Here is a 20,371-nt window from a genome sequence, read left to right as displayed (position 1 = left end):
AGTTGCCACTATTTATTGAACGGTAGTATATAGTGTTCTTTTCTCTTGAAACAACACATTAGAAGTCAAGGGCAATTCTGACTGCCACGTGCGGTGATAAAAAAGGAAATATATACTCGCTACAGAACTAAAACGATCGTTTGGTTTGCAAAAGAAAACCCATACTATGAGTATGGCATGTTTATATTGTATTCATTTTACAGATTTCCTAATGAACTCCACTTCAGAATATAAAAAAGTGTATCCATGTTAAAAAGCAGTCACTCAAATGTTATCCAGTACCTTACTGAATACCATATTAATCTCATTACCACTGTTTGAAAGTTATTTTAAAACCTTAATTTCTAAATGTCAATTGGTTTTTTAAGTTTCTTTCCCCATTTCAGCACTGACAGAATGACATACCAACAGCAGCCACATCAAGATACAGACACAGATTTGACATGGTTCATGTATTACAAACTAGGACTTAGATCCCTACAATATGTACAGGATTTGAAATTTCAGTAAAAAAAAGCTACACATTTGTTCAATCCAACAAAACAGATGGCAAGGGTTCAACATCGATTTATATGGTAAACACACATATTAAGGAGAGTCATTTCCTGCTTACGTTCTCCAAAGCTCATTGCAAACTTAAATAAAAAAGGGACTATATACTGCAGGTTAGAATACTTAGACATTGTCAGAGTGAAGTTAAAGCAGATCTTTAGGCATAACAAAACAGGAAGTGATTAAAGTAACATACCCAAGATGGTGTTTGCATGTTGCTTGAAGAACTGTAAACAGCAAATCCTCACATCAGTGCTGCTCAACCGTTATACCTTATGTGCACACAACATTCACCAATACACAATGAAGCTACAGGAATTTCTGCACTAGTATCTCTGGGGACTCAATGCTTCAACCTTCTACTGCTAACATATCTTCTTTTGAAAAAAGAAATCACAACTGAGTACATTTCTACAAACAAATTTACAGTACTGGCTTTAAAAACAGTTTCTAAGGCTCAGACTGAGTCCAAAAAGGCCTCTGATTGGGTTCATTCAAGCTCTTTGTTTGAACTGCACTACTGCAGTATAAGAATGATTGCAGCAAGACATCCACAGGTAATTTCTACATTTATTTTTTTATACCAAAAAAGTTGTGCAACAAATAAACATTCTCATATATTTACATTGGATTCCTTTACCTGTTAGCAAAATTGTATTCTAAATCTCTGATATAGAGTCTCTCGACCTATACTGTTAAAGGAACATCTGCCCAATGACTCCACTTTAAAAGGATGTTCACTCTGGAGTTTAAAGCACTAGTAATAAATATTAGATGGAACATACTATACAGAACACACACCTAATATTTAGGCCATGCTTAATACAGTTTTACGGTAACAGAATACTTCACTTTTTTGGACTAGTTTTTTGTCTAGATTATGTTTAAACAATGTTGGCTAAACCAAAGTCAAGTTTTATCAGATTGTTTATTTAAGTTTAGTTCAAACAAAATTAGGAGCCACACTTGCCTCCTGAAGCACCTAACCAACCGTTTTTACCAATCAAGACCTATCAGAGACTTAGTACAGCAGAAGACGAGTACTACAGCATACAGAAATTTCTCTCCTCCAAAATGGAGAGATTTGTTCTCACCTCAGATACTAAAAAGCGGTGGGAAATGTTTCATTGGCCTTTTTATAGCAAATATCTTACAGTAACAAGACTTTTCAGGAATGTTTGCTTCTTAAGCAAGTCTTGGGATTTGATTCTTTTCCCTCTCCTCCAAAACCTGAAAGAGTAGAAATCCAAATGTGTATTTTGAAGAAAGCACAAACCTATGAGTGCTGAGGCCATAGTTGGGGTTGAGGGTTTTTTTTGTTTTGTTTAAGTCTGGATATCATGTGTCAGCATTTTGCTGTATTCTCGTACCCCAATCTTTCTATGAAAGTTTACCAGAAGTTTCCTTTAATTTGGAAAAGCTCAAATTATCATCCGTTGGTACATTTGGTATGACATTGACTCTGGGTCAGGAAGGGGCTGGAATAAGTACTAGTCTGATACCTGGCATATTTCTAATTATGACCTGAGCTGTTTTACTGGAAGAAAAATGCTCTCTCATTGACAGCAGTGAAGAGGAGAGGTCAAGATTTGGAAGCAGGTTACAAGCAGGGTATAAATTTCTACCAAGAATATAATTGTTTTTCCCTTTAAGACAAATTGCAGTTTCTCTGACAAAGAGGAACACAAGAGGAAGAGGTCATTTTTCTAGCAAGTGTTACTTCCATGTTAAGATGAAATATAAAGTAAACACTAGAAAAGCACCCATGAAAGATTTTAAATTAAGGGTCAGATTTGCAAGAGTGTGCACACAGCATAGCTGCAAACTCTTATGGGGGTCAAGCCTGATATACTTGCAAACAGGAGCCACAGGAGGGTGCCTTTTGGAAATCTAGCCCTGGATGAGTCTGCTGAACAATCTTTGAAGTGACAGATTATGCCCACACAGTTAAGCACAGGGACACAGTGAAGATAGTCAACACCTATATTTTCCGTGGATGGTTTGAGGGGTTTTATGCATTAAGTCATTAATTATACCAAATAATCATTTATTATACTTGTCTCCACTGCTGCTTATTCTCACACTATTAGCGTTGTGATTAATCATTTCAAGCAGCACATGTTCATCTTTTCTTTCATTGAAGAGATATATGCAGATTGCATGAACATTTCAAAACAAATCCATACAACAGTGGTGTTTCCCCAAACCACGAGCAAGGAGGGTAAAGTGTGGAGGTGCCCAATTTAACATTTCTCACGTCAAAGTTCAAGGCATTTGAGAGAAAACTAAACATCAAGACAAGCTTTAGCTCTACTCCAAATTAATACAAAATGTATTTAATGAGTACCTGTCTAGAGTTGTTAGACAAAAGACATTGTTTAGTGTTACATGTAACAGATGTTACTCATATACCATAGAACTCCATTCATAAACCAATTTCCACCTGCCTCCAAGGTAAAAACCAGACAGTTACCTCCTCAGTAATTTAAATACTGATGTGAAGTCATCCTAAATATTTATTATCACTATTATACATCATACTTTCACACAATTAAGTTTTTCAATGCTTTAGTGTTTAATCCATTTTACAGTACAACACATAAAAACAGCATCCCTTAAGTAGATTCACATTTAGTAGAATCAACTAAACTGGCTTCTAAATCTGAAGATATAATCTTTAAAAGATCTAGATCAACCTAGCTGACATGAGGGCAGAAAAAGCATGGCACCAGCTGTGAGAAACTGATGAATCACTGTACTCTGGATTCACCAAGTTTCAGAAATAGAGTATTTAGCTTTTTTAAGGGTAAACGATGTATCAGATCATCAGCCCCATGGGTGTCTCGCTGTCTAACACATTGGCTTAAATGAACAGGAACCAATCACATTGCTACCACTTCTCATTCTAGAGACTAAGCCGCACCACTGAATACTTTTCTACATATTGTAAGTTTTGTATTTGTTAAATAGCAAGGACACTTCTGCCTGCCAAGTTCAACACACAAAACATTTGGTTTAACAATTCAAGACAGAAGGCACTTTCAACATTCTACTTCAGGATACTGAGGGTAGAAACACTGTTTAAAATTGTTTACTTTTTAAAATTAATTATTAGAAAGAGCAATGATAGCACTCCTGTGATTCATTTTCAAGAGCATGTTTGCTTACTTATCCCACTTAAACAGATAAGGCCCCTTGAAAGGCCAATACGTGTCAGTCCTAAAGTTCATTTCTAAATATAACACAAATCAAAGATCCTGAACAAGATCAGTGAAATTTGTTTAGTCAGTGCATTACTCAGCAAGCTTAGTCAGTCTCTGGGACCCACTGTAAATGACAATTCTGTTTCGCAGCCTTCCAATGTAATGTCAAATTGTTGAGCTGCCTGACACCAGTTTAAAATGGAACACAGATCCGCCCAAAATGTTAGCACTTCTTACAATGGCTTCTCAGATATCTTCTACAAGATGTTTCTCCAGTTTCAGAATACCATGCCCTTCCGGTATTAATTTCCCCAATGGTGACTTCTTTTAGTCCATGTTAAACAATCTTCATTCTATACAGATATTAAATCGTAATTCCATTACTGGATATACCTGAAGTTTTCGCTTTAATTCCATCTTCATTAATAGGGAAAAGGATGGAGCAAACCTCACTTGTGTTGCTGCACTACTACTAGTGCTTCTCACAAGACAATATCTATGTGGCTCATTCCTTCCATTATTTCAATCAATCAACTATAAGCTGAACATTCTTAAAGTTGCTACACTAACAAAATTGACTGTACAGTGAGAATTCTGCAGGAATGGATTCAGTATTTCTAGTTATTTACAATATCATGTTTTAGTCAAATCTACAGGTTTAAGTCCATCTGCTAAAAATGTAATATGCATACTGTAAACATGGCAACATTAAATATGGTACTACTATTCTAGCATATTTAAATGTCATGATCCATCTTGTTATATCTGAAATTGAATTTATACACAGGATATTTTCTAGCGTTACCCAATTTACAAGAAGTCTAGATTTTGTGTGGCTAATTAACTTCTTCAAAGTAAAGTTAAAGCTTGTCTTTGATTGTATTAGAGCTTTCTCTTGTATAGCCATATTTAAATAGAAGATTAGCACAGAAATTATCTAGGGCCCCTTCCAATTTACAGTTATTTAAAAAAATCAGTTATGATTCTTGGGGAAAGTGTCTGATATGAAAAATAAAAATTACTGCAAAACAAACTTAAATGGAAGTCAGGTCTTCAGACTATCAGTCAAAAGTTCAAACTCGTTATTCCTGTTTTGGTTGGAGTTGCCGTTTCCAGGCCTCATTCAAGTAAACTAGTCGTTTGTAGTTGATGATAAAGAGAATGAAGTTCAGCAAATATGTGGTGACGCAAATAATGCAAAATTCCTTCAGCACAAAGTACAGAATGTATGCTAGGTACAGTGACCCTATTACTGACACTATGGAGGATGTCATGAGGATTAGAGCTGCTACTGCACTTGCTGTCATACCTGCAACAAAAGACAGAAAGTTATTATTGCTACTTTAATGCCTTCATTCCAGAGGGAAAGCAAAACCAAAAAACACACTGAGGACTAAAATTTTAACTATTCATAGAGCTCTGTTTAAAATACCATGAGACCACTCTGGTTGCAAATCACAATCTGGAGCAGCGTTTCTAGGTTCTGTATTTTTAGAATCAGCAGTACAAGTGGTATTTTTATCATTTCATATTCTGAATTATAGGAAAGTTACAGGTTGATCAGGTTAGGTCTATGAACATTTGTATTGGTTTTATTCAGATTACAGGGACCAGGCAGAGATGGATTTTCATGTGTGTTCTAGTCACACATCTCATCCCACTTTTTTGCCTCCTTGCCACACTCAGTCTTTATGCCAATGCTTATATTAATGATATAGAATCATGATGTCCAACATGTGGCTATTTGCCCGGTTGAGTGTGGCTAGTTGGCGTGAACAATATGGCTAGTTTGCTATATTAGTAGCCTCTATAGTGCTACCACTGTGGCTGGAAAGCTAGACTGGGGTAAACTGACTCAGACCAGTTCAATTCACCATGGTTTCATCCAGGTTTAGCAATGTTTATATCAATGTCCTGTTTTATTAATACCAACATTATATATTTTAGACCATAAATGGAATTACTTACCAAGTAACATTTGTAGTATATAAAATACAAGTCCAAAGACACTGTTTGGCTGATTTATTGCACTGTCCTTCCCAAAGATGGAACCCAACAGACCAAATCCTCGACCCCATCTGTAAGATAGTAAACACCAATAACCCCAGATTTGAGATCTGCTTCTTTCTAACCAAATTCCACACTGAGTGCACTGGATACAAACTCTGTTCCACACATCTATCCTAAAATTGGGATTTAGTAAATTTAGTACCAATATAGCCACACAAAAAATGAAAGACACCTTATAATCAATCATTTATTTCTCCAGAAGGTATCAGTTTGAAAATCTTGCCTCTACTATAATACTAAACCAGGATTTATTGAGGAAACTTTTAGCAGAATTTCCGTATTATACAGAATGTGATTCTGATGTATCTCAACCGGGCAAGCTTCAATTTTTAGTGATACAGTTATAAAAGTAATAGTACCCAATAGCAACTACAGCAAGAAGGAATTTTTGAATTAACAATTGTGTGTGTCCTAGGAACTGATGGTTCTCTAGCTCTCTAAGTAGGGACATAAAATTTTGATTATATCACCTTTAGTCAATAAGGGCGCTTCCACCTTTGAAGTGTAGCAACAGCCCCAGGGCTCTTCCTACACTTCAAAGGCGAAAGCACCGCGGGGAGCATGGGGCCAGCGGGGGAGTTCCCAGCTGACCCTGAGCTCCATATGGCGTTGCTGCTCTAAAACGCCGCATGCAGCCCATGGCCAGCTGGGAACCCCAGGCTGCATGCAGTGTTTCAAAGAGGCAGTGCTGTGTGGAGCCCGGGGTCAGCTGGGGACTCCCCCGCTGACTCCGGGCTCCATGCGGTGTTGCCACTTGAACAACGCTCCGTGCAGCTAGGAGCTTCCAGCTGGCCCTGGGCTACGCACAGCATTTCAAAGCAACAGTGCCACGTGGAGCTTGGGACCTGGCCCCAGGCTCCAAAGTGGCAGCGCCATGGGAAGTACTCCCTTCTCTTCCCGGCCCCCCGCTACCTCTTTCTGATCGAGGAAGCAATGTGGGGGGAGCGACTAGTTGACTAATTGTTCACGTCTTCGGGCTCGATAATCTATTGAATCTTCTCGCCCGTGGCAAGTAGATTTCAACCTGGCGCCCCGTTTACTGGCAGCACGCACATGCACAATGCGGCTCTTGCGCATGTGCAGTGCGGGGCTGGCAAGCGGCTTTCACCGCGGTTCGTCAAACCCTGCATATCCCTATAGCTAAGACTGAACACTTCAAGAAATTAGTGGTCAGAGCAAAGCAAGTATAATTTTTAAAAGTGACAACTAAAAAGGGAGATAAGCAAAGTAACTTCAATAAAATGTTGGAGGGCTGTAAATTAGATGTTACTGGCCTTCCCTCCAACTATCAGCTGAAGTTTCCCTAAGTCTGATTTTCCCATGCTTTAAACAGCCCTGATAGTGGGTTTCATCTCCAAAAAAATTACCTGATTTGAAAGTGTCTATGAAGAACATTTTCAAAACATCCTCAGATCAGATACAGTTAAAGCAAATCAGCCACTCTGGAAAAGTAGGCTCATTGGTTTAACTATTATGCCCACCAACTGCCACAACCATCTCCCCCAAAAATTGTAGAAAGAATTACATGATAGTTCCTAGATAGAGTCTAAGACTAATTAACAGTAGTAAAACCATACCAATTTAGTGTCCACACACTTCTGATCTTCAAGAAAGATCTACTACCAAAACTTTATTTTTTGCTGCACTGAATCAATGACATCAAACAAAAATACTAGCTTTTGCTCAATAGGGTCAAAGTCAGAGAAGACAAACCAAAAAGGAATCTTTACCAGTGTTTTATTACTGAAGAATAATACTAATCAAAATCAACTGTAAAATTTAAATGTTAACACTATGTGCTAAGCCAATTCACAAAGAATAGCTAGACAGAATATTCAGCTTTCTATCAGGTGACCAAAGCCCACAGGCAAGTGAAGAGCATGAAGGCCTGGGAGATGGGTCGGAAATGGGAGGCAGCATGGATTATAACAGCAGAGAAAAAGGAGGGACAAGGCATAAGTGGGAGGCTAGGTCAAATCGGTATCTTAGATGCCTGTATATAAATGCAAGAAGCCTGGGTGACAAGCAGGAAGAACTGGAAGTGCTAATAAATAAATACAACGATGACCTTATTGGTATCACAGAGACTTGGTGGGATAATACACATGATTGGAATATCGATATAGAAGGGTACTGCTTACTTAGGAAGGACAGGTGGGGCCAAAAGGTGTTGCCTTATATATTAAGGAGGTGTTGCCTTATATATTAAAAATGTATACACTTGGACTGAGGTGGAGATGGATGTAGGAACCAGATGTGTTGCGAGTCTCTGGGTTAGGTTAAAAGCGGTAAAACACAAGAGTGTTTCTTAAACTTTTTGAGACCACAGAACACCAAACAATATTTTTTTATGCGGAACACCTATGAAAATTTTCTTAAAAAAAAAAAATTGTCAGACAAAAAAAAGAGACAAAAAAAAAAGAAACAACAAAAACAAAGAAAAGGTCACGGCACACCTGCTACTTGTTCACGGAATACCAGTGTTCCTCGGAACATAGTTCCGTGCTAGGGGGTCTACTACAGGCCAGTTACCGAGGTAGAAGAGGTGGATGAGGCCTTTGAAAAACAACTAACAAAATCATCCATAGCACAGGATTTGGTGCTGTTGGGAAACTAACACAGCGGGGCACAGACTATCCAATATGTTCTTGGACTGCATTAGACACAACTTTTTATTTCAGAAGGTTGAAAAAGGTACTAGAGGGGAAACTATTCTAGATTTGATCTTAACAAATAGGGAGGAGCTGGTTGAGAATTTGAAAGTGGAAGGCAGCCTGGGTGAAAGTGATCATAAAATCATAGAGTTCATAATTCTAAGGAATGGTAGAAGGGAGAACAGCAAAATAGAGACAATGAATTTCAGGAAGGCAGATTTTGATAAGTTCAGAAAGCTGGTAAGTAAGGTCCCATGGGAAGGAAGCAAGACTAATGGGAAAAACAACTGAGGGGAGTTGGAAGTTTTTCAAAGGAACTTTATTAAGGGCCTGAAAGCAAGCAATTCTGCTGCATACAAAAGATAGAAAGTATGGCAAAAGACTACCTTGGCTTAACCAGGAGATCTTGCATGATCTAAAAATAAAAAAGGAGTCATATAAAAAGTGGAAACTAGTACAAATTACAAAAGATGAATATAAGCAAACAATACAGATACGCAGGGGCAAGATGAGAAAGGCAAAGGCACAAAATATGCTCAATCTAGCTAGGAATATAAAGGGTAAAAAAATGACATTCTATAAAAATATGAGAAGCAAGAGGAAGACCAAGGACAGGGTAGGCCCACTGCTCAGTGAGGAGGGAGAAACAGTAGCAGGAAATTTGGAAATGGCAGAGGTGCTTAATGACTTTGTTTCAGTCTTCACCAAGAAGTCTGTTGATAAAGGAATGCCTAACATACTGAATGCTAGTGGGAATGGGGTAGGTTTAGAAGATAAAATAAAAAAAGAACGAAGTTAAAAATCACTTGGAAAAGTTAGATTTTTGCAAGTCACCAGGGCCTGATGAAATGCATCCTAGAATACTCAGGGAGCTGATAGAGGAAGTATCAGAGGCGTTAGCTATTATCTTTGAAAAATCATGGAAGACGGGAAACATTTCAGAAGACTGGAAAAGGGCAAATATAGTGCTCATTTATAAAAAGGGAAATAAGAACAACCCAGGAAACTACCAACCAGTCAGTTTAACTTCTGTGCCAGGAAAGATAATGGAGCAAGTAAGGAATTCATCTGCAAATACCTGGAAGACAATAGGGTAATAGGTAATAGCCAGCATGGATTTTAAAGAACAGATCATGTCAAACCAATCTGATAGCTTTCTTTGATAGGATAACGAGTCTTTTGGATAAGGGAGAAGCAGTGGATGTGGTATACCTAGACTTTAGTAAGGCATTTGATACAGTCTTGCATGATCTTATCAATAAATTAGGCAAATACAAATACAACTCAGATGGAACTACTATAAGGTGAGTGCATAACTGGCTGGATAACCATTCTCAGAAAGTAGTTAATAATGGTTCACAATCCTGCTGGAAGGGCATAACAAGTGGGATTCTGCAGGGTTTTGATACCAGTTCTGTTCAATATCTTCATCAACAATTTAGATATTGGCATAGAAAGTATGCTTATTAAGTTTGCAGATGATACCAAGCTGGCAGGGGTTGCAACTGCTTTGGAGGATAGGGTAATCATTCAAAATGATTTGGACAAACTGGAGAAATGGTCTGAGGTAAACAGGATGAATAAAGTAGTCCTCTTAGGAAGGAACAATCCGTTTCACACATACAGAATAGGAAGTGACAGTCTAGGAAGGAGTACTGCAGAAAAGGATCTAGTGATCATAGTGGACTACAAGCTAAATATAAATCAACTGTGTGACGCTGTTGCAAAAAAGCAAATATGATTCTGGGATGCAATAAAAGGAATGTTGTGAGCAAGACAAGAGAAGTCATTCTTCCGCTCTACTCTGCACTGATCAGGCCTCAATTAGAGTACTGTGTCCAATTCTGGGCACTGCATTTCAAAAAAGATGTGGAGAAATTGGAGAAGGTCCAGAGAAGAGCAACAAGAATGATTAAAGGTCTAGAGAACATAAACTATGAAGGAAGAATGAAAGAAGTGGGTTGTTTAGTTTGGAAAGGAGAAGACTGAGAGGGGACATGATAGCAGTTTTCAGGTATCTAAAAGGGTGTCACAAGGAGGAGGGAGACAAATTGTTTTCCTTGGCCTTTGAGGATAGGACAAGAAGCAATGGGCTTAAATTGCAGCAGGGGAAGTTTAGGCTGGACATTAGGAAATACTTCCTGTCAGGGTGATTAAACATTGGAATAAATTGCCTAGGGAGGTTGTGGAATCTCCAGCTCTGGAGAGATCTAAGAGCAGGTTAGATAGGGTCAGTGATGGTCTAGATGATACTGGGTCCTGCCGTAAGGGCAGGGGACTAGACTAAATGACCTCTCAAGGTCCCTTCCAGTTCTAGTATTCTATGATTCTATTCCAAATTGTCATTATGGTTTCTCACCTTACCTCAGTCACTAATAGTTGCAGTAGTCAGGGTTAAAAATATTAGAATATTCTCTTGATGCTAAAGCAATATCAAAGTACTGTTGAGAAAGGCAACAGCTAAAGCAATATCAAAGTGCTGTTGTGAGTGAACTTACCATTGAAGAGAAAGGTAACTACTACAAAATGTTCTTAACTTGGAATCAAACAAACTTGACATACGTCAAGTTTACAAGAACTGCCCCACAACAGAACTGAATAGAAACCTTTAACATAAATATCAGTTTAGGTGTAAGATCAAAGAAACTTTGATCTACATTCCATATGTTTAGAAATGGTTTAAGGGTTAGGTCTTATGAACTTGACCTTACTTGTATCTAAGACCTGGTCTACTCTGAAAAGTTGTACCAGTAAAAAAATGCTGGGCAGGAGTAAGATTTAAACAACACACATCAAAGTAGTTATACTTATAAAAGTTCCACTAAGGATGTGAGCACACTAGTTTTTTAGCACACTTTTCCCTCCCGCTTCCTGCATAGGAACAAATTATACTGCTGTAAACACTTCAACATTAGAATCAAAAGTCCAAAATAGGGGGCGGGGACATAACATTTTAACTATGCCAAATAGTTACAGAAGTACAACTTTTGTATTTCTTAATTGTATTTAATAAACTGGTGAACAGATGCCATGGTACAAAGAAAAATATTAATGGTTACATAGCAATGTTCAGCAACTCCACATCGGACAACTTGAGAACTGGACACACACATCCAAAAAAAAAAAAAAAAAAAAAAAAAAGCAAAATTTTCTAGAGCAGATTTATAAAGCAATGACTTTTTTTGATTCAACAATCCAAATATATTTCTTGGATTATTATATTTATACAGTAGGAATGTAAAATCCCATTTAATCATTTAACTAGTTAAACATAACACTTAACCAGTTAACCACTTACCAGGCCTGGGCTCCCAAGTGATACTTACCAGTTAGGTTTAAGCAGCAGGCCAGCTGTGACCAGGGCTGGAGGAGCCCCTCTGCCACTTAACTGTAACCAGTAAGCATCACCTAATTGGGTGATGCTTAGCCTAAACCAGTTTTAGCATATAAAGATTGATAGTCAAAGTCCTTCCATATTTTGTAACAACTTGAAGACAGAATTCCTGAAATAGTTTGTTCAAAGAGTCACACCCAAGTCAAAGTCAGCTTTTTAAAAATTATTGGGCTTATCTTTATTCTGGGACTTATCTGATAAACTCAAGATGCCAAACTAGGTCAATATTGACTATTTCCAAACCATCTACATATAGACACTTGGTTATGGCTGCAGATACTGTTCAAGAAGCAAAATTAAACTTGTCCCAGTGGTCACACACACTAACCACCAGAAACATGTCTCAGAGCTACCACCCATATGTTATTACACATTGGGCTATGCATTAGTAGTCATGTTGACACAATCCACTCATTACATACATTTAAAGATCAACCAGGAAGCAGAAATATATCATAAGGCATGAAAGAGTCCACTGTAGCATGCAAAGGACAAGTAGAAAAAAATAAGCCTTTGGACTTAAGAGGTTTTAAAATTTTATTTTTAAATATTAAAGTGCCATGAACATCCCTGCATGTTTCATTGTGGGTTTTGTTGAAGCTACTCTGGGACAGCCTTCTGTAAATAACAGTTAGACTATCAATTCCTTTCCTGATTGCTATTAACAGATTTCTTTTAATTAACATTTCTACCAGCTACTTACAATTATTCTTAAAAATAAAATAAATAACTTATTGAAAGTGTACTGTAATTGCCAAGTGAAGATTCTGCATGTTTCCTTAATTCCTACCACTGTTCTTAGATATAGTAACAGGAGTTTACAAACTGCTTTTTATCCAATGGTAATTTGTGAACTTCCTCCTGGAATCAGCTATATATGAAAGCCTCTCACAGCTTCCCATGTTACTGAAGTGTCAACACAAATAGTTGGAGAGCATTCCCTCTCCAAAACGAAGAGAAAATGGTAGAAAGAAAAGTTACTATATAGCATGTAAGAAATATTAATAGGACAGAATATTAATTTACAGGATTTTTTTAACTCAAAGTAAATTATTTCAGTTAAATATAAATATTCTACTTACCTATTGGAGTATGAAGTGTATTAATTATAAAATTGGTCCATTTTAATGATTTTATAGTTTATCATATATAACAAAATTTATATTCAAGTATACAACAGTACGTTCTGATAATTAGAGAAATACTAGAAGATTGACCCAGCATTGCTCTGGTCCTTAACTCAATTTTTGTTTTTTGGAAAATAAAATGAAAGTGTATGTGATCGGTATGAATCATTGCCCTGGGGTTGGGGATGAAGGGCATCAGTATGCAGGCAGCTCCAGCCATGTCTCTCACCTCAGCAACTTGTGGCCAGGTGAGAAGTATCTCTCCATGGGTGCTGCAACCAGCACATTCAGGGGAGGGGTCATATCCCCTAGCTGAGAGCAGAGGGGTCATATTCCCCAAACGAGGCAGGCCCAGATTCGTCTGCCTCCTGTGTTCCCCAGCCAAAGTGAGGAATACTGCAAACTATGCATTTCCCCCCTGCTTCCTGACAAAGGAGAACAGCCAGCAATGTTTCTGTACGAATTGTAGGGGGGAAGCTTCAGCCCCCTCTAGCCTCTCTAATGGATGCCAGGGGGTGGGAGGGCAGCCTCTCCCCATCAATTAGTAGCCTACATGATATATTTCTATTTTCAATGCTGAGTCAATACCTGATTCATCTTATGAGTGACATATGAACTGCTAACAGCATATTAATGGAAGATTGTCTTCCCTGAAGACCAGAAAATTAATCTCCAAACTGACCAGATCAAAAGGAGAATAAATAAATTTATAGACAAGCAAAACTACACTTTTACTTTTAATCTGAACCCATCAATGGCACATTATTATTCATGCCACCACTCGTACAAACACTTAAGATACTGTCTCACATGATTCATCTACAAACGACCAGATCCTTTAAAATTCCAGTCACAAAAAGAAAACTATTGCACACACTAACAAATCAAAGACTGGTCTTTCACCTCTAGACCAGGGGTCTGCAACCTATGGCACACATGCCATAATTGGCACACAAGCTGATTTTCACTGGCATGCGAGCGTCCACTCCAGATCTGTATGCCAACCTCATCAAGTAGTGAAATGTCCCAGAAATCCCTGCTGTACATTTCACTACTTCAGGGGTGACCAACCAGTTAGAGACGAAGAGCCAAAATAGCTGCGGATAGTGTGAAAAGCCATGTATTATATATTTATTTGCATATATCTATAGATAGCTATATATAGTCAGTGCTTTTTTTGGTAAGAAAAAGGGTGCCGGTACTCCGGGAGGAAAGTTGAAAAACCACACTGGGGGCCAAAATGCTGTTGTGGCCCCCTTAAGAGCTGCGTGTCCTGAGCGGGCTTCCGTCAGTAGCCCAACCAACCCAGGAAGAGACGTGCCAGTTCGTCCGAGGGAAATGTAATTCATTTAAGTTATGCAGGGGAAATAGGTGCTGGTACTCTGTCCCAAGGCATACAATCACAAAAAAAAGCATTGAATACAGTACACAAAATGTAGTGATAAAAATAACATTACAGGACATTTTGGACAAAAAACAATAAGTCTCTATTCGCTTAAAAAATTCACGGCCAGTCCATAGATCTTCAGAGAACTTGACAAGAAACAAACATCAAATTAAAAAAAAAATCTTTAAAAATACAGTAATATTCTCTCATAAAAAAAAAGCATCCCCACCATGTATTTTAAATTTAACACTACTGCCCTATTATATCCTGTGAGTTGTTTAGAATTAAACTGAACTGAGAAGTAAATTAGCACAATTTGAAGTGCCTATTTCTCTCCAGCTTGTTGATCTCTAGTATGATTTCCTCAGGTTTTTGGTTTTGGTTTTGTTTGTTTTTTACTTATGAAGATTATGGCTTTTTTATAGTTCTAAAAATTCAGGTCTGCCCCAGACTGCAAATATGAGAGGTGCAAAAACAATAAGGGAGAGACTCATATCTCAGAATTGCTTCAGCCAGGCAAACAATAACCTTTGAATTTTCTTTGAAGAAACACAGTATAAACCAGGTACATGCTGTTTTTATTTTTTGCCCTGGAATTTAAATATGACATCTGTGTTGGCTGCCTTATTCTGTATCCATGAAGACTTTGAATTTAAGGTGTTTCAGCTCCTCCCCCTCACTAACCCAATCCCCCTCCTTTCCCCCAGAGCCAGGCACCCCATCTCCCCGGCTCTAACCCAATGCACCCACCCCTCCCCCAGAGCCAGGCTCTGCGAGCTCCCTCTCCTCCCACCCCCACTCTAACCCAATGCCTCGGTCCTGGAGTCACCTCTGTCATGCGCTTCTCCCTCCAGACGCTGGGGTGCATGCGCAGAGCGGTCGGCCGTGAGCAAGCACTGGGGCGCATGCACAGAGCGGCTAGCCGTGTGGTTCAGAACTAGCAAGATCAGCATTTCTTTAAACAAAGAGCCACATGTGGCTCGAGAGCCAAGGGTTGGCCACCCCTGCACTACTTGATAGGGACATCGGCTTGTGGAGAAGTGACGAGAAATGGCTCCATGCACTGCCATTTCCCCCTAGCATGGCACAGCAGCAACAGCTTCCTCCTCCCCAGACCCCCAGTAGGGCATATAGGTGACTCCATTGGAGCACGACTTCTGGCCACCATGTCACCCACTGCCCCACCACTGCATGCTGCGCAACCTCTCTTCCCCTGTGGGACCACCTCTGGTGTGCGGGGTCCCGGTCCAGCTGCGCCACCTCCTCTCACACCAAGCGGCTACTTGATCTTTGTTACAGCGGCCACTGCTGCTAGGGGGAGGGGAGGCTGGGTCTGAGGCAAAACACGCTGAGGAGCCGTTCTCAGACCGTGGCACTTTGGAGCTGCCGCCTGAGCCTTGGCAGGGGCCACGTGGAGCCCAGCTGGGGCACTGCAGGGTTCTGTGCCGCCACTTTCTCCCTCCCTATCCCCCGGGGTAGTGTGCAGTGTGCTGGGTCTGGTAGGAAGGTCAGGGTTCCTTCCCCAACTCCCTTGTGCCAGGATCCCCCTGCAGAAGGAGGGGGGAGTTCCCTCCCCCTTCCCACCCTGCTGGGGGAACGGCAGTGCGCTGTCCGGAGGGTTTCCCTTCTGCAAGGGACTACGAAGCCAGGTAAGCATCCCCCCTTGTGCCCAGACCCCCACACTTCAACCCCTGTCACTCATCACCCCCCTCCACCGCCGCCAAGACCTCGCACTCCCAGCTCGCTCCAACATCCTCTGTTGCTCCCCTGGCCAGAAACCATCCCTCCTGGCCAGACACCCTACCCTCAGCCCGTTCCTGCATCCTCCTTTGCTCCTGTATCTCCCCCCTGGCCAGACACCTACTCCCACCCTGCATCTGCATTCACAGTTGCTCCTGCACCCTCCCTCCTGGCCACAAACTGGCCACAAACTCCCTTGCTCCTGCTCACTTCTCCTGGACAGACACCCTTCTCCCAAGCCTGCTTCTGCACCTTACCTTCCACCCAGATCTTGCATCCCATCCCTATCCCATTCACTGGCCACCTTGTCCCGCAAACTGAACTTCTCATTTTTGCCCCCACCCCAGAGACTAAGCCGGGGGGGGGGGGGGGGGGAGATCCATAAAATCTACTGACTCCAGAACCCCAGAAAAGTAAATCTGGCCTATGGAAACCTCAGTCCTCCCTGTCCCTTCCCCTCACCCTATGAGGCTGGAGCACCAGACGAGTGAAGTGTCTCAGTTGGGGACACATCAGTGAGGGTTGGGGGGTTTTTGAAGGAGTTGTTTTGCTTCTCACTTGTGTGGTCCCCAATTGATTTTTCTGTGGGTCCATGGCCCCCAAAACAAAAAGGGTTCCCCACCCGTCATAAATAAAGAAAACATTGAAACCTTTTGTGTTGGACATAAATTATTTTACTTTATTTAAAATGAAATTTGATTAACATGAGAAAGTTAAAATGCTTAGCCTGTTTAATAATTTAAATTAAACCTTGCTCCCTACATGCAGCACTAGCAAAATGACTCAGGCGTAATTATATAATTAACAGTGAATTTCCATTAGCAACTGGTGGTCCGCAGAAAGGTCTGCATTGAGCCAGGTGGTCTATGGGTGCATGGCTCAGGGCAGGAGGGTTAAATCTTGACATGTCACTTCAGAGAGGCTGCAGACCCCTGCTCTAGACTGACAGCTAACTACTCTATTTGGGATTCAACTGTGAATTTAAATACCTGATCAAAAAAACAACACTAAAATGACTAGCATACCTGAAAATGCTTGAACACCATAATCTGAGCCTTCACTGTCTCTTCCAAGCTTAACTGGAACTTAAGTTCCAATGAAATAATACTTATTGCTGGAGTTGTCAGCAACTATTTAACTGAAATACAACAAAAGGCAAGAAACAGTATATAAAAAAATCTCCATTTAGTAGTGTTTTAAGAATAACCATTCTTTACAAAAGAATCAGAGTTCCCATGCTACAGCATATCCCACTTTCAGAAAATAATCTTTTCAAAATGTAAGCACATTATTCTCCTAATATGGCTTGACTAAAAAGAACTTGCACGCTCAATATTACCTGTTCCATAAACTCCCTTTGCATGACCACTCCATCTGTCTTGAGTAACTTCTTCAGTCCTTAAACAAATTGGATCAAACGTCTGCTACTTCCTAGATATCACTGAATGTTCTGAAGCCCTCAGAATGTCTATAAAGTTGTATGGAAAACACATATAAAAGCCCACAAACACCACATCACAAGAACTTAACACTCAAGCAGTAGTAGTATTTGTAAGTGTGTTAATTACCAAATACCACTTGCCAATTCAGAATTCCTTTAAGTTAGAGCACTTTTGTGTATTCAAATACTTCGTAAAAATTCATCACAATACTGTTATTTCATTATTTACATGCTTGAACTTTAGGCCTTATACATATACAACATTTTGAAAACAGAAAATAAAGGAAGTGTAAAAACCTATAAGGGTAATCCTGAAAATGTTACTTGGGACTACTGAATTTCCACTGACTTCTGGTTCAAAGGCTGTAAAAAACTAATTATTTTGACTCTGCCAAAACACACAAGACTTTTGATTTTTTGCTATAACTTCAGTAACCCATTCAAGCATCATTAACAATTGTTCAAATTGTTTGACCACCTTATGGTAGAGAGAGAAGACTATGATTTTAAGGTATTTCTAAAAGTAAGAGACAGAACCAATTCTCAAGCCTCTTTCCTGACTGAAGGATTGATATGACTAGCAGAAAAGCAATAGTGAAGTCCCCACCCAGATCCAACAGAAACGGCCTTTCAGAGATTTGTACCTACAGTTCTCAACATAGTTTATCGCAATTCTGGTTTCAATAACAGTAAAACTAATTTTAAAAATACTGCCTGTATAGTTAAGATTAAATTAGAGAGCTAGTCGCATGTGCTTTTTCAATTACAGGATTTTTTTTCTATAATTAAATCCTGATCACAATATTGACTAAAATAAGTATTTTGACTGCTATTTGTATTAAATAGGAAAAGACATCTCTGCCATTCTCACTGCATTTCAGCCTGGACTGTTTGAAGCAGTAAGTATGCTTCTATTATCCCAAAAGCATCTATAAAACAATAACACTTTTAAAAAATATATAGACTCCAAACAACTTCCTTATATGTGTTCAAGGTCTAAACCCCTCCTGCTCTAAAATTTATTAAAATATATAGAGATTTCTAGTCAGCAGGCAAAATGCTGTGTTGATAATTTTCTTGTTTCTTAAACTAAAAGTCATTTTTTATTAATTTGCTTTAAAAAAATGTAGAAAACTACCTACACTTTACCACATTTGAAAGTGTGTTATGGTTTGAACAGTGAATGCCTAAGTTACAGCACTATTCGTGTAAAAAATAAAATACATAAATTTGCCAAATGTATGATGAAATAACCATGCGGCTTGCCAATGGAAATCAGACTAGTACCATAGAGAATTTTATGTTTTCTATTGACTTTTAAAATACATGCAAAAAAGGGAAAGGCTGCTAATAATGAAATGAAATTTGAATCTGCTTTCTAAAGCCTAAGTAGATACGCTCCTCCTGCAATAGTAAGAAAAAAAATTGAAATTATATCTTCACTACTGACAAATAAATCTTATCCTTACCATTAAACATTTTAAGTGTAGATGGGCGTTCATATGCACTAGAGACAACATTAGCTGAAGTACTCCAGCTGTCTGTTAAAATTAAACAACCTAAACATCCAATATCTTAAATATTTTGCTCAAACATTGATTTACACCATTTAATTTAGATTAACCACGTCTTCCTAAAAAACGCCTGTCACCCTAAACACCATGGATTACAGAACACAAACTGCACGTACTTACTCCTCAAGCCCGTCGTGCTGCCCACAAGTGACACAGGGAAAGAGAAGAGCCATTCCTACCGCAGTTACGAGGAAACAAAAATGTCCTAGCAGCCCGGGACCCACCCGTCATCTCTTACAAGCCAGTGGCTCCAGTACCATTTCTCCAAGGCTGTCTGCACCCGCAGCCATTGAGATGAAAACCCCAGTCTGGCAGAACGAACTGCAGCAATCCCACGTCTCCTGAGGGCAGAAGCATCCCCTCGGGAGGACACGGAGGGCAGCCCCCCCTTTCCAAGTCGGAACCCGCGGGCCGGTCTTTGGGGACAAGGAAACGCAGCCCGGTACCCGCCTCAGCGGAGAGGAGCCTGCTTGGGGGCGGGTCGTTCCTAGCGCTCAGGGGCAGAAACGCCAAGTGGCTCCTCCACTCCGCCAGCCCCCTCCCCCGCAGCCAGTGCTCCCCGTTATCCGCAACTCCCCCTCGCGCCCCTCCCCCCTCTCTCCGGGTCCTCCCGCCCCCCCAGTGCCCCGGCCCCGCGCTGCCTCTGCCGCCAGCCCCCGTGGCGGCTGCCCCCTCACCGGGAGGCGATGGCGGCGGAGCAGCGGACCCGCTCGCTGACGTCGCACAGCGCCTGATAGTGGAGGTCCCGGCCCTTCTCCCGCTCCAGGTGGCAGGCGTAGAGCGAGAGCAGGATGCCGACGGCGCACACCACGTAGCGGGCCACCCGCTCCCAGCGCGGCACCGACACTCGCAGCAGGACGGGCGCCGCCATCTTCCCCCCGCCCTCCGCCTCAGCCCCCGACGCGGAGCGGCCCGGGGACAACAGCGCACGCGCGCCCGGCGCCCATTGGCTCAGCCGCCCGGCCATCTGGACGTGGCGCTGCACGCCAGCGAGCCGCGCCGCCGGGGGTGCGTCAGGGCGGGGCCAGACGCCACGTCCAGGAAGAGTGCGGCGCGCGCGCGTTCGAATCCCGGTCTCCGGGCCAATCACTTGCCCGCCCTTCCCTGGACTCCCGGAAAGGCAGCCGCCGCTTCCGGTCGTCCCGTCTCGCTTCTTCGTGACGTCAGTGGGGGCGGGGGTCTACCGTGGTCTGGTACCGGCTGGAAGGTGGCAAACCCCGCTCCCCGAT

At 40.9% G+C, this 20,371-nt stretch overlaps 1 protein-coding gene across 1 annotated transcript; it reads right to left on the bottom strand.

Annotated features, from left to right (window-relative positions):
• Positions 1–1,104: 1,104 nt before the first annotated feature.
• Positions 1,105–20,135, bottom strand: VKORC1L1 (vitamin K epoxide reductase complex subunit 1L1). Its single transcript, XM_075905100.2, has 3 exons — positions 19,820–20,135; positions 5,724–5,833; positions 1,105–5,064 (listed from the first exon to the last, which is right to left on the bottom strand). The coding sequence occupies exons 1-3, from the start codon at positions 20,107–20,109 to the stop codon at positions 4,838–4,840; spliced, it is 627 nt and encodes a 208-aa protein (XP_075761215.1). The 5' UTR covers positions 20,110–20,135; the 3' UTR covers positions 1,105–4,837.
• Positions 20,136–20,371: the final 236 nt, after the last annotated feature.

The sequence above is a fragment of the Pelodiscus sinensis genome, chromosome 21, assembly GCF_052426305.1.
Source record: "Pelodiscus sinensis isolate ZL-2025 chromosome 21, ASM5242630v1, whole genome shotgun sequence".
In the NCBI taxonomy this organism is placed as follows: domain Eukaryota; kingdom Metazoa; phylum Chordata; order Testudines; family Trionychidae; genus Pelodiscus; species Pelodiscus sinensis.
The sequence above is the reverse complement of the archived record's forward strand: the minus strand, read 5'-3'. Positions and strand labels throughout refer to the sequence as shown.

What these genes read in the sequence shown, in the direction of transcription:
- VKORC1L1 (XM_075905100.2), bottom strand. Translation starts at nt 20,109, where the DNA reads ATGGCCGGGCGGCTGAGCCAATGGGCGCCGGGCGCGCGTGCGCTGTTG. An exon ending in TCCGCCGCCATCGCCTCCCG is followed by an intron (nt 5,834 to 19,819) that starts GTGAGGGGGCAG and finishes ACTATCTTACAG; the next exon opens with ATGGGGTCGAGGATTTGGTC. An exon ending in TATACTACAAATGTTACTTG is followed by an intron (nt 5,065 to 5,723) that starts GTAAGTAATTCC and finishes CTTTTGTTGCAG; the next exon opens with GTATGACAGCAAGTGCAGTA.